The following is a 14,962-nucleotide window of genomic DNA, read 5'->3' as shown; positions in this document are numbered from 1 at the left end:
ATAAATAGCAAACCCCTGCTCCCATGTGCCTTCTCATGCTGCCTGTTCACTCACAGAGCTAACAGGTGAAGCCAGGCAAGGAGTCTCCACATTGGCCCTCCACCTCGAGTAATACGGACATGTTATCAACTGCACCATGTTGTGAGGTCAGGTCCACTGTGTCAGGTACATTAGGAGGTGCCTCAGCAGCAAAGCCCATGGGTGAGACAAGCAACACCTGAGGTATCCTGTGGAATGAACCAGATATTCTGTCACTGGCACACCTCAAGTCAGCAACCTGAAGACAGCTGATCATAGCCAAAAACACATTCAAATGACAACAAATTGAGGCAGCTCCTTCAATGTCTATATACAGCATGCAAACATCCTACCCATCCTAACTGAAGAAGTAAACTAGAAAAGCACACAGGAACCTAGACATGCAACTTGGTACCCTGTTGACATTCAACAATGGATGCTGATGCCTTAATGACCTGTATAGCTCATTGTTCAGAAGAAATGACAACTGTCCTACAGACTGCCTGCCTCTACACTTTACAATTCAAGATGTGAAATAGAAAAGTATGTTACATTTATTTACGCTCAGGGTCAACTACCAGAGCCTGCACCATTCATCAATTCTCTGCAGGTCGTTCTGCAAATGCTTATTATCTTCTGGCAGTGCTGCTTTGGTATAGACAACAGCATCATCTGTGAATAGCCTTAAAGAGTGTCTGATGCTTTCTACTAGATTGCTTGTATATATATTGTAAACAGCAACGGTCCTGTCATGCTTCCCTGTGGTACTCCGGATATTACTTCCACATCTATCAATTTTGTACTGTTAAGAGCAATGTGTTGAGCTCTGTCTGCAAGAAAGTCTTGAATCCAGTCACAAATCTGCTCCAATATTCCGTAAGCTCATATTTTTTTCATTAAACTGCAATGCGGGATGGTTTCAGATCCCTCACTGAAATCAAGGAACATGATGTCGGCCTGAGCGCTGTTGTCCACAGCCCTGTGGTTCTCATGGAGGAACAGAGCAAGCTGAGTTTTGCAGGATCTCTGTTTGCAAAATCCATGTTGATTTTTGTAGTAGAGATGTTCATTTTCCAAAAACGTCATAATTCTTGAGCATAAAACATGTTCCATAATTCTACAACAGATTTATGTCTACGATATAGGTTTATAATTGTGTGTATCTGTCTTATAGCCTTTCTTAAAAATGGGAATGCTCTGCACTTTTTTCCAGTCATTCGGTACCTTTCATTGCTCAAGCAATCTATGATAAATTACTGCTAGAAAGGGAGCAAGTTCTTTCCCATAATTTTTATAGAATATCTGCCATGTTGATGTTGGTACGACGTTTGAAAGGAGGAACAGTGTTACGATCTCCCATGGTGAGACAACGTCTCTGTTATCTTCTGCTTCGGTGCCATTGTCGTCACTGAGAGAATAAATAGATGGTTTTGACCCACTTACTGATTTTACATATGACCAAAATCTCTTAGGGCTTTTACTCGGGCCGGTTGAAAAAATCTTACTTTTGAAAAAATTGAATGCTTCTATCATTGCTCTCCTTACGCTCATTTTCACTTCATTCAGCTTTTGTTTGTCACCTAGGTTTTTACTTCTCTTGTATCTGAGATGAAGTGCCTTTTGTTTATATAGTGCTTTCTAAAATGGCTACTAAACCATGGTGGATCTTTCCCCTCCCTTAAAACCTTCGAAAAGTTCAGTTCTGTTTGTTGCCAGAAGGTCTAAGGTGTTACCCTCATGAGTTGATTCTCGAGCTATCTGCTCAAGGTAATTTTTGGACAAGACATCTAGAACAATGCCACATGAGTCCCTGTCTCTCGCACCAGTTTTGATGGCATAACACTCACAATCTATACCTGACAATTTGAAGTCACCCCTATTACAACAAAATGATCAGGAAAGTTACTAATGATATTCTGCAAGCTACATACATAACTTAGTGCTCCGTATGTGTGAAGTATGACAGTTGGAACCTGAGTTCTGTGTATAAATTGTTTTACAGTATAAATGGCTTTTGATGTAGGAAATCACATCTCAACAAGACACAATACATACTGAAAGTGGAAAGCGTATTTTACAGTCGACTATTTTACATAATAATACTGAATTTGTGACTGAAACTAGTATGGACTTATGACCTAAGATGTTGAGTCCCATAGTGCTCAGAGCCATTTGAAACTAGTATGAAACAGAAATCAGACAAATATATGAAATTAATCACTGTCTTCAACATGCAAGTCCTGTACATAACCTGTTGATACAGTTTCATAATCTTGAGTTGAGTTTGCATTGCTTAGCGCCAGTGCTGTAAGTATCATCCTACTCTGCCACATTACAAGCCTATATATGTAAATTAATCACAGACTTTTAACTTAGCTGAATTTGTGACACCTTCTACAATAGATTGCTAAACTTGATTGTTGACTATAATGTTTGTGATTGAAAAGCAATGATTAGTTTTAATTAAAGTCATTTAACGATCAGTTGACCCAAGTAACCATAATTTTTGTGAATTTTAGAGGAAAGGATCCCTGTTCCAAATGCAGCTTTTGAGCCAGTGCCTTTAAGAGATCTTCTCGATCCAAGCATGTCCTTCTGGGTCCATCACGGAAGGCACATATTGAAGCAAGGCCGGACGAAATGGTGGAATCCAAAGCAAAAGTCAGAGGATGAGGTTGTATGTTTAATCTATTTGTTCCTAATAAGTAGTGATAGTGGAAATGTATTCAAGATGCACAAAATTTTTGGAAGACTAAGAACAGATCATTTTGATGCAAGGTAAGAAAAAGCAGTATTTCTGGAGGTAAGGTATTTCTGTAGTAGTTAAGAAAGAGAAAGAAGATGGCAAAATATGAGAGATAGAAAGGTGTAGAACTAAGCAAAGGCAATGTGAGTCTCCTGGATCTCTGTGGAAAAGAGAAACAAATACATCATCTACTGCGATGTAGTGTGAAAGGAGGTGCACAAGATGCTTATGAGACTGGTGAAAAATGGGAAAGAATGATGTTGGTTTTAAGTATCACAAAAGAACTAACAGTAGTAGTACTTGAATTTATATGCCCTCTGCCCAATATATTCACTTCTTAATAGTTTTTGTTGGTGACAATAAAAATCGGTTTCAGGTGAACTGTGATTTACACAGTCACAATAACCCAGGTTATGAAGCAACAGGGAAAGGAAAATAGGGAGGGTAGCAAGGATGGAGGCATGGTTGTCAGAGGGAAGCCACCCACATCCTTTCGTCTTTCCCTCTCCTTTCCTCTTTCCCGATGAAGCAACAGTTAGTTGCGAAAGCTTGAATTTTGTGTGATGTTTGTGTTTGTATGTTTGTGTGTCTGTTGACCTGCCAGCACTTTTGTTCGGTAAGTCACATCATCTTTTTTTCCCCCTAAGGTAAGTATTTCCGCTCCCGGGATTGGAATGACTCCTTACCCTCTCCCTTAAAACCCAAATCCTTTCGTCTTTCCCTCTCCTTCCCTCTTTCCTGACAAGGCAACAGTTTGTTGCGAAAGCTTGAATTTTGTGTGTATGTTTGTGTTTGTTTGTGTGTCTGTCGACCTGACCTGCCAGCACTTTCATTTGGTAAGTCACATCATCTTTGTTTTTTTTAATATATATATATATATATATCTAAAAAGAAAGATGATGAGACTTACCAAACAAAAGCGCTGGCAGGTCGATAGACACACAAACAAACACAAATATACACACAAAATTCAAGCTTTCGCAACAAACTGTTGCCTCATCAGGAAAGAGGGGAAGGAGAGGGAAAGACGAAAGGATGTGGGTTTTAAGGGAGAGGATAAGGAGTCATTCCAATCCCGGGAGCGGAAAGACTTACCTTAGGGGGAAAAAAGGACAGGTATACACTCGCACACACACCCATATCCATCCACACATACAGACACAAGCAGACATATTTAAAGACCAATATGTCTGCTTGTGTCTGTATGTGTGGATGGATATGGGTGTGTGTGCGAGTGTATACCTGTCCTTTTTTCCCCCTAAGGTAAGTCTTTCCGCTCCCGGGATTGGAATGACTCCTTATCCTCTCCCTTAAAACCCACATCCTTTCGTCTTTCCCTCTCCTTCCCCTCTTTCCTGATGAGGCAACAGTTTGTTGCGAAAGCTTGAATTTTGTGTGTATATTTGTGTTTGTTTGTGTGTCTATCGACCTGCCAGCGCTTTTGTTTGGTAAGTCTCATCATCTTTCTTTTTAGATATATTTTTCCACGTGGAATGTTTCCCTCTGTTATATATATATATATATATATATATATATATATATATATATATATATATATATATATATATATATATATATATATATATATAGAGGGAAACATTCCATGTAGGAAAAATATATCTAAAAACAAAGATGATGTGACTTACCAAATGAAAGTGCTGGCAGGTCGACAGACACACAAACGAACACAAACATACACACAAAATTCAAGCTTTCGCAACAAACTGTTGCCTCGTCAGGAAAGAGGGAAGGAGAGGGAAAGACGAAAGGATTTTAAATATGTCTGCTTGTGTCTGTATATGTGTGGATGGATATGTGTGTGTGTGCGAGTGTATACCTGTCCTTTTTCCCCCTAAGGTAAGTCTTTCCGCTCCCGGGATTGGAATGACTCCTTACCCTCTGCCTTAAAACCCACATCCTTTCGTCTTTCCCTCTCCTTCCCTCTTTCCTGATATATATATCCAAAGATGATGTGACTTACCAAACGAAAGCGCTGGCACGTCGATAGACACACAAGCAGACACAAACATACACACAAAATTCAAGCTTTCGCAACAAACTGTTGCCTCATCAGGAAAGAGGGAAGGAGAGGGAAAGGCGAAAGGATGTGGGTTTTAAGGGAGAGGGTAAGGAGTCATTCCAATCCCGGGAGCGGAAAGACTTACCTTAGGGGGAAAAAAGGACGGGTATACACTTGCACACACACACATATCCATCCACACATATATAGACACCAACCCATCCGAACTCCGGAGTTGGGAACTTGCTCTTCAATATATCCTCTCTTCCCGTTATCCACCAGGCCTCAATCTCTGCTAATTTCAAGTTGCCGCCACTCATACCTCACCTGTCATTCAACAACATCTTTGCCTCTGCACTTCTGCCTCGACAAATGATGTCTGCTTGTGTCTATATATGTGTGGATGGATATGTGTGTGTGTGCGAGTGTATACCCGTCCTTTTTTCCCCTAAGGTAAGTCTTTCCGCTCCCGGGATTGGGATGACTCCTTACCCTCTCCCTTAAAACCCACATCCTTTCGCCTTTCCCTCTCCTTCCCTCTTTCCTGATGAGGCAACAGTTTGTTGCGAAAGCTTGAATTTTGTGTGTATGTTTGTGTCTGCTTGTGTGTCTATCAACGTGCCAGCGCTTTTGTTTGGTAAGTCACATCATCTTTGTTTTTAGATATATTTTTCCCACGTGGAATGTTTCCCTCTATATATATATATATATATATAGAGGGAAATATTCCACATGGGAAAAATATATCTAAAAACAAAGATGATGTGACTTACCGAACGAAAGCACTGGCAGGTCGATAGTCACAAAAACACACACGCACAAAATTCAAGCTTTCGCAACAAACTGTTGCCTCATCAGGAAAGAGGGAAGGAGAGGGAAAGACGAAAGGATGTGGGTTTTAGGGGAGAGGGTAAGGAGTCATTCCAATCCCGGGAGTGGAAAGACTTACCTTAGTGGGAAAAAAGGACGGGTATACACTCGCACACACACACATATCCATCCACACATATACAGACACAAGCAGACATTTATAAAGGCAAAGAGTTTGGGCAGAGATGTCAGTCGAGGTAGAAGTGCAGAGGCAAAGATGTTGTTGAATGACAGGTGAGGTATAAGTGGCGGCAACTTTAAATTAGCGGAGATTGAGGCCTGGTGGATAACGGGAAGAGAGGATATATTGAAGAGCAAGTTCCCATCTCCGGAGTTCGGATAGGTTGGTGTTAGTGGGAAGTGTCCAGATAACCCGGACAGTGTAACACTGCGCCAAGATGTGGTGGCCGTGCACCAAGGCATGTTTAGCCACAGGGTGATCCTCATTACCAACAAACACTGTCTACCTGTATCCATTCATGTGAATGGACAGTTTGTTGCTGGTCATTCCCACATAGAATGCATCACAGTGTAGGCAGGTCAGTTGGTAGATCATGTGGGTGCTTTCACACGTGGCTCTGCCTTTGATCGTGTACACCTTCTGGGTTACAGGACTGGAGTAGGTGGTGCTGGGAGGGTGCATGGGACAGGTTTTACACCGGGGGCAGTTACAAGGGTAGGAGCCAGAGGGTAGGGGAGGTGGTTTGGGGATTTCATAGGGATGAACTAAGAGGTTACGAAGGTTAGGTGGATGGCGGAAAGACACTCTTGGTGGAGTGGGGAGGATTTCATGAAGGATGGATCTCATTTCAGGGCAGGATTTGAGGAAGTCGTATCCCTGCTGGAGAGCAACATTCAGAATCTGATCCAGTCCCGGAAAGTATCCTGTCACAAGTGGGGCACTTTTGTGGTTCTTCTGTGGGAGGTTCTGGGTTTGAGAGGATGAGGAAGTGGCTCTGGTTATTTGCTTCTGTACCAGGTCGGGAGGGTAGTCGCAGGATGCGAAAGCTGTTGTCAGGTTGTTGGTGTATTGCTTCAGGGATTCCGGACTGGAGCAGATTCGTTTGTCACGAAGACCTAGGCTGTAGGGAAGGGACTGTTTGATGTGGAATGGGTGGCAGCTGTCGTAATGGAGGGGAGTTGGATCATTAGGAGTAGGATTAGGATCATTTTTCTTCGTGGCAAAGTGATACTTCCAGCGAGCTCCCCAAGACACTATCCAAATTGAACCCTGCCTGGAACAGTTCCGCCCTCCGTCACAGTGGGACCCACCTCCTCTTCCTCAAAATCACCCTCTCCAAACCTTCCAGGAATTTCTGACTTCCAGCCTTGCCTCTCAATCCTTTTTAAAAAACCTTAATCCTACTTCCAACATCACCACTGCTGAAGCCCAGGCTATCCATGATCTGAAGGCTGACCGGTCCATCGTCATCCTTCCGGTGGACAAGGGTTCCACGACCGTGGTACTTGATCGTCGGGAGTATGTGGCTGAGGGACTGCGTCAGCTTTCAGACAACACCACATACAAAGTTTGCCAAGGTAATCCCATTCCTGATGTCCAGGCAGAGCTTCAAGGAATCCTCAGAACCTTAGGCCCCCTACAAAACCTTTCACCTGACTCCATCAACCTCCTGACCCCACGGACACCCCGCACTCCTACCTTCTTCCTTCTTCCTAAAATTCACAAACCCAATCATCCCGGCCGCCCCATTGTAGCTGGTTACCAAGCCCCCACAGAACGTATCTCCGCCTACGTAGATCAACACCTTCAACCCATTACATGCAGTCTCCCATCCATCATCAAAGACACCAACCACTTCCTTGAACGCCTGGAATCCTTACCCAATCCGTTACCCCCGGAAACCATCCTTGTAACCATTGATGCCACTTCCTTATACACAAATATCCTGCACGTCCAGGGCCTCGCTGCGATGGAGCACTTCCTTTCACGCCGATCACCTGCCACCCTACCTAAAACCTCTTTCCTCATTACCTTAGCCAGCTTCATCCTGACCCACAACTTCTTCACTTTTGAAGGCCAGACATACCAACAATTAAAGGGAACAGCCATGGGTACCAGGATGGCCCCCTCATATGCCAACCTATTCATGGGTCGCTTAGAGGAAGCCTTCTTGGTTACCCAAGCCTGCCAACCCAAAGTTTGGTACAGATTTATTGATGACATCTTCATGATCTGGACTCACAGTGAAGAAGAACTCCAGAATTTCCTCTCCAACCTCAACTCCTTTGGTTCCATCAGATTCACCTGGTCCTACTCCAAATCCCATGCCACTTTCCTTGATGTTGACCTCCACCTGTCCAATGGCCAGCTTCACACGTCCGTCCACATCAAACCCACCAACAAGCAACAGTACCTCCATTATGACAGCTGCCACCCATTCCACATCAAACGGTCCCTTCCCTACAGCCTAGGTCTTCGTGACAAACGAATCTGCTCCAGTCCGGAATCCCTGAAGCATTACACCAACAACCTGACAACAGCTTTCACATCCCGCAACTACCCTCCCGACCTGGTACAGAAGCAAATAACCAGAGCCACTTCCTCATCCTCTCAAACCCAGAACCTCCCACAGAAGAACCACAAAAGTGCCCCACTTGTGACAGGATACTTTCCGGGACTGGATCAGATTCTGAATGTGGCTCTCCAGCAGGGATACGACTTCCTCAAATCCTGCCCTGAAATGAGATCCATCCTTCATGAAATCCTCCCCACTCCACCAAGAGTGTCTTTCCGCCATCCACCTAACCTTCGTAACCTCTTAGTTCATCCCTATGAAATCCCCAAACCACCTCCCCTACCCTCTGGCTCCTACCCTTGTAACTGCCCCCGGTGTAAAACCTGTCCCGTGCACCCTCCCAGCACCACCTACTCCAGTCCTGTAACCCGGAAGGTGTACATGATCAAAGGCAGAGCCACGTGTGAAAGCACCCACGTGATCTACCAACTGACCTGCCTACATTGTGACGCATTCTATGTGGGAATGACCAGCAACAAACTGTCCATTCACATGAATGGACACAGGCAGACAGTGTTTGTTGGTAATGAGGATCACCCTGTGGCTAAACATGCCTTGGTGCACGGCCAGCACATCTTGGCACAGTGTTACACCGTCTGGGTTATCTGGATACTTCCCACTAACACCAACCTGTCCGAGCTCCGGAGATGGGAACTTGCTCTTCAATATATCCTCTCTTCCCATTATCCACCAGGCCTCAATCTCCGCTAATTTAAAGTTGCCGCCACTCACACCTCACCTGTCATTCAACAACATCTTTGCCTCTGCACTTCTACCTCGACTGCAATCTCTGCCCAACCTCTTTGTCTTTAAGTATGTCTGCTTGTGTCTGTATATGTGTGGATGGATATGTGTGTGTGTGCGAGTGTATACCCGTACTTTTTTCCCACTAAGGTAAGTCCTTCCGCTCCAGGGATTGGAATGACTCCTTACCCTCTCCCTTAAAACCCACATCCTTTCGTCTTTCCCTCTCCTTCCCTCTTTCCTGATGAGGCAACAGTTTGTTGCGAAAGCTTGAATTTTGTGTGTATCTTTGTGTTTGTTTGTGTGTCTGTCGACCTGCCAGCACTTTCATTTGGTAAGTCACATCATCTATGTTTTTAGATATATTTTTCCTACATGGAATGTTTCCCTTTATTATAACCATATATATATATATATATATATATATATATATATATATATATATATATATATATATATATATATATATATAGAATCTGTTAGGTTGAACAACAATTATTTTTTCCTGCTTGTTGCAAGAAAGTCAGTGTCAAAATCCCCACTCTGTACTATTAATTTCTTGCCTATATGCATCCTATTTAGTAACATTTCAAGTTCATTGATAAATGCCTCAAAATTCCCATTCGGAGAGTGATAGATACACATGACAACTGTATTTGCGCCACTGATTCCTACAGCTGTTGCTTCAAAGTCTCTTTCTGCACTGAGGCTCTGAAAACTGAAAATAGTTTTCAATTTCCATCCACTTTTAATTAAAATGGCAGTACCTACATTTGTGTGATTTGTTCTACAGAAGCAGTTTGCAAGTGTGTAGCCTGGTACTGAAAATGAAGCAATCTGATCTGCTTTTAATCAGTGTTCTGAGAAACACAGAACACTGTCAAAATGAAGTTGAGTGTTTAGCATAACCTCACCAGACCTTGTTTGTGACTGACTGGACATTGTGTTTTTTTTTCCCATAAAAAGCCATCTGTGCTGGTGCTTGGAGTCTTTTTGTGTCATATTGACATCTGAAAGTTCTCTACTCCTGTGATATACATTCATTAGTGCTGCTGTTGTTGTCTTCTTGCACCCCATCATATTCACAGATTACCTTATTTTGCTCAGAATCATTTGCTGTTTCCATTTTATAGTTTTCTATCTTATCCGGCATAGAGCTAAATGGTGCACTGCTAGTGTTGAGAGATACCACTTCTGTTACCTGACACTTATTATTTATAGAATTAGACACAATGCATTTGTCTTTAAAAGGTAAGGCTTCCGAGATGTTGTGCCTCAGGTGTAATTTTTTACCAACTATTTCTAAAATCTTGCAAGTAATGAATTTCTTTTCCACTCTGTTGAGATGGAGGACCTGATTTGTGTGGAATCTTCTTCCAAGTTCATACATCTACAAATTTTGCATTTTTAAATTGGCTGCAGATATTTTCTATATCTGTTTGCTTTTTGTACTACACTAGAAGCACCATGGCCACATGCGGACAACTGCCTGTGGTACGGCTCAATGTTGTGCAACAAATCACGAGCCATGACTGACAGAGTTGCCCAAAGGTGCCTCACACAGAGAGCATCCCAGGATGCCCCTGGGAGCTACAACACAAAGAAGAATCACTTCTTGGATTTTGGCAAGATCAGTATGTAGTATGTCCTTTTTTTTTGGATGAGGTTCTTTATTTCAGTTCTTATAATGCATTGTAAAATCAGCAATGGTTTTAGTTTTTCACATATACAGTGCCTATAAACCATGCATAAACAGGCTCCTTCTCATTAGCCTATTGAAAAGAATAGATATCTGATATGTGCAATAAGTAAGAATGTCTCAAGGGTTGAAAGATTCAGGGCCAAGCTTAGCTTTAACATCACCACACTGTACAATAGCTGCAGTTATCCACCCACAACCATGTTGAACAACCTCATTCTTTGTCAATGTAAAATTCCAAACACCTCCAACAAAGAGCTATGGTCCGTGAAGAAGAGGTGTCTCGGCATATTAACTTAAAATAGTATCATGTGAGCAGCTTCTGCTCCTATAGTAATGGAGGATCTAGTGAGCCGTCCAACACAGTTGCTTGTACAGCAGCCACAGCCAGACTGGCAGCACCACCAGAAGTCGACAGCCCTTTATAAACTCGCACTCTTATCAAAACTGCAACTTCCAGTCTGGCTTCCTTATCTACTTCTGGTCTGTCAGCAATTGTGTGTAGTGCCTAGTAAACCTAGATGCACTGCAGGCACACGTGGGCCATTACCTGTGATATGACTCAGTGTCACTATAAAGTTCATCTATTCTTATAATACATTGTAAAATGAACAACAGTTTTTACTTTTGAACATACACCAACAGATTTAATCCATACAGACTCAGTCTCATTAGCCTTATGACCATTGTGAATCCTTAAAATGTGGGTGGCCCCCGTGCAGCTGTGGTGCCTCTAGGTTTACTAGCCATCGTGCATGCTATTGCTTACAGAGCAGAATTAGATAAGGAAGCCAGACCAGAAGTTGCAGTTTTGATAAGAGTGTGAGTTTATATAAGACTGTCATCTTCCAGTTGTGATGCAAGCGTGGCTGTGGCTGCTGCATAAGCAACTTCATTGGATGACACAATATGCCGAATTATTATAGGAGGAGAACGTGCTCTCGTGGTACTGTTTATAAATCTGTTGACAATATATCAATTACTACGCAGAGCTAATTAGGAGCACAACTTCTTCTTCGTGGGCCTTCACTCTTTGTTGAATGTGCTTTGAACTTCATATTGACAAAGAATGATGTTGCCCAACATGGTTGTGGGTGGATGACTGAAGCTATTGTATGTTGTGGTGATGTTAAAGATAAGCTTGGCTGTGAATCTTTCAACGCTTGAGACATTATTTCTTATCACACATTTCAGATGTTTGATAGGAACATTGAACCTCCTAGTTTAGTTCTAGTATGCCTTTTCCATTTAACAGGACCTGTTTGGTAGGTACTTGTGATGTGCAACTGAAAAAACAATCACATTGGTGTTTCTGAACTCGTACAATCTTCGCTTAAAAGAAATCGTGAGTTCCTCCTTTGTATTTTTTGTTGTTATATCGTGTTGCAGCAAGTAAAATGGAGAAATCATTTGTGTTCATTTCCAATAATTTTTCATGGCTTACTATAGTCACAGCTTTGAAATCAATGCCTGGTTTCACAATAGCATTGATTTTTTAAGCACTTATATTACTTAATTTGGTGACTATTCCTCATCTGTGACTATCTGTAAACAGACCAGTTTTAGATGTGCTACTTGAGGGAAGTTTACATGTTTCCAAAATACTACTGTGAACTGATATCCTTTGTTTTGTACTAGTGCTCTCAGTTGCTTTCCCCATGAGGACCATCAATGTCCCAGTTTGATTGCTTGTGGTTAGCAGACTTTTTACTGTTTGCAGTCACTTTTTTTTTCATTTTCTTACCACGATGCAATACTTTTTTTGTTCTAGGCCTGTCTCTTTTGTACAGTCCTGTTTATCTCCACATGGTTCATTGTTAGCTTCACCACTTCAGTCCTCAACTGAAAGTACTTCATATGAATTTTCGTGCACTAAATTTATTGTGTTCATAAGTTTTATCGCTTTTTGAAAGCAGTGTTTTTTTGAAACTATAATCTGCTTACCTACAGGATTTTTGATTTCTTGCGTAGATCTTATCATGTTTTGATGCACTGTCAATCAATCATTTCATGCTTTAAGTTATGCACTGATTATGAATTGCACACTCGATAAGCGTTCCCTCAGATTCACAATTTTGACCTTACATTTTGGGCAGCCTTTCTTTTTACCACGGAAATTACCATTTTTTGTGGAGAAACACATTGCACTTTAACATTTGCCGACATCTTCATGAAATATCTTACTGAGTATGTTAAATGAATGTGTGTCATTTGAAACAGTATTAAAGTGAAAACGTGTTATGTTGTATATAATGAGACAATCAATGTGCTTTTCATTACTTATGAAAAAAAGCAAGTTTGTTTTGTTGGGACATGTTTTACACCAATTAATTATTCATTAGTTAAATAAGAGAAAATATAACAATCAAAATATTAAAAATCTATAGTAGGATAAATGTTAAAGAGATGGATTTTCATTAATAGCCCACTAAAAGTGTAATAGTGAAGACAAACTTAATAGCGATGAAATTACAATGAAATCAGACCTTTAGCTAAAGGTCTGATTTCATTGTTATTTCATTCTTCGAGAGCTGCAAGATCACCAATGGTATCTACAGAGATACTAACTTCATAACTTAATAACTAGTTACACGGCTCTGGAAATTTCTCAGATATTCAAAATCATCATTATTTACCAGTACACATGATAAAAGAAATATGTATACCTAAAAACAAATGTTCTCACATATGAAACAGAAATTTTAATACTAAAAAGGGAAAATCACTTCAAATGCGTAAACGTATATACAAGTACTGTACATGGTTACAGTGTATAGTGTACAGTGAACAGTTTTGAGGCCAGATGTATAAACAATATTTACTCATAAATCAGTTCTGAGACTTGTTAAGAGTATTTACATCAACTAGAATATGTGCTCAGAGACTTATTCTGAGAATTTAAAGGTTTCTTCCAGTACAGACCAACAAAACCAGTCAGTAAAGACTGAAAAAGGAAATTTGCTCAGAGAATACTTCTGGGACTTTTTGTTTGGTGGCACTGGCCAGTAAGATTGCACATGCATGGTGATACTGCTTGGTGAAAACTAATATAAGTTCATAAGGGTTATCATTCACATATTCATTTCATCATCATCAATCTAAAGATAGTTTCTCAGCATTTCAGTCTGAGAAGAGCAACTTTATCATCCTAGTGGAGAAGTGTTCAGCACTTCATTTTGCAAAAGAATAATCTACGAGTATGGTCCCTGTCACAGTTCAAAGCATAGATTACAAGTTTGTATCGCTGTAGGTAACTTTTGTAGTATTAAATCAATACACAGCATTTTGTATTTACACATTTTCCAGGTGAATATGTGAGTGTTACTTCATGATTGGTGTTTTCAAAAAGGAAGATGGCATTGACAGTAGATGAAAAGATTGATAGGTTCAAAGATAGTGGAAGAATATGTTGTATAGAAAACTAGCAGGAAACAGTACTACAACAGCCAATGCCCTTGTGCTCAAAAAGCACATAATGTGCAAAGAAGTGTACATCCCTCTTAGGGTAATAAATTTGCATATACTTTAAAACAAAAAGAGTTACAGACAAATACCTGCATCAAATATCATCTAAATTCATACAAAGCTATAAACTTCTTGTTCAGTATGAAGTACAAGACTGTGTACAATCTACTTTGTTTGTACAGTTTTAATGAGTAATATTCTCAACCCAAGAAGTTTTCTATAGTTCGAATAAATGAAACAGTATGCATTAGAATGCAGATCTTTGACAATTCTGAATGAACCAGTGTATATGCCAAAGAATTTCTTTAGGACTACTGTTAAAGTTTTAGATCTTTCAAGTGGTTTCACAAGTATGTAATCCCCAATCTTAAACTATGTTACTTTTACATTACTGTCATGTGTCTCCTTTTTTGTGCCTCTCCCTGTTTCTTCATCATTTCTCTGACTATCTGCTCTTTCCTGTGTAGACAAAATTGTATGTGTTGGGTATTCAATGAACTCTTATAGAATGTTTTCAGGTTTCTTATCAAAAGGTGTGAATCCAGTAGAATTGTGTTGTAACCTATTCACGAAGTCAAACTGCGGTTACTGTCTCGGCTTCTTTAGCTGACGTTCGTCTGATGATTTTTCTGATGGAACAAAAATCATCAGACAAATGTCAGATGAATAACCCGAGAGAGGAGCCAACATGCAGTTTGTCAACAAGTGGCCACAAAAGCCTTAGCAATTCTGTATTCACGATGTCTCCAGAATGTTCAAACAAAGTAGGGTGCTTACAAGTGCAGTATGTGTGACACAGGCTATCAGTCTCTCGCCTGTATCTTTCTGCAGGGTTTGGTGATGTGTTACACACTGAAATCAAA

The 14,962-nt window shown here is 40.9% G+C and overlaps 1 protein-coding gene across 1 annotated transcript in view; it reads left to right on the top strand.

The window, feature by feature from the left end:
- LOC126259534 (radial spoke head protein 4 homolog A) overlaps window positions 1-14,962 on the top strand; it is a 241,921-nt gene that overhangs the window by 141,317 nt on the left and 85,642 nt on the right. Inside the window, exon 6 of the mRNA XM_049956409.1 lies at window positions 2,538-2,692. Within this exon, the coding sequence (XP_049812366.1) occupies window positions 2,538-2,692 (155 nt within the window). The remainder of the gene's footprint in view (window positions 1-2,537; window positions 2,693-14,962) is intronic.

The sequence above is a fragment of the Schistocerca nitens genome, chromosome 5 (genome assembly GCF_023898315.1).
Source record: "Schistocerca nitens isolate TAMUIC-IGC-003100 chromosome 5, iqSchNite1.1, whole genome shotgun sequence".
NCBI classification, from domain to species: Eukaryota; Metazoa; Arthropoda; class Insecta; order Orthoptera; family Acrididae; genus Schistocerca; species Schistocerca nitens.
This window is presented reverse-complemented; position numbering and strand designations above follow the sequence as displayed.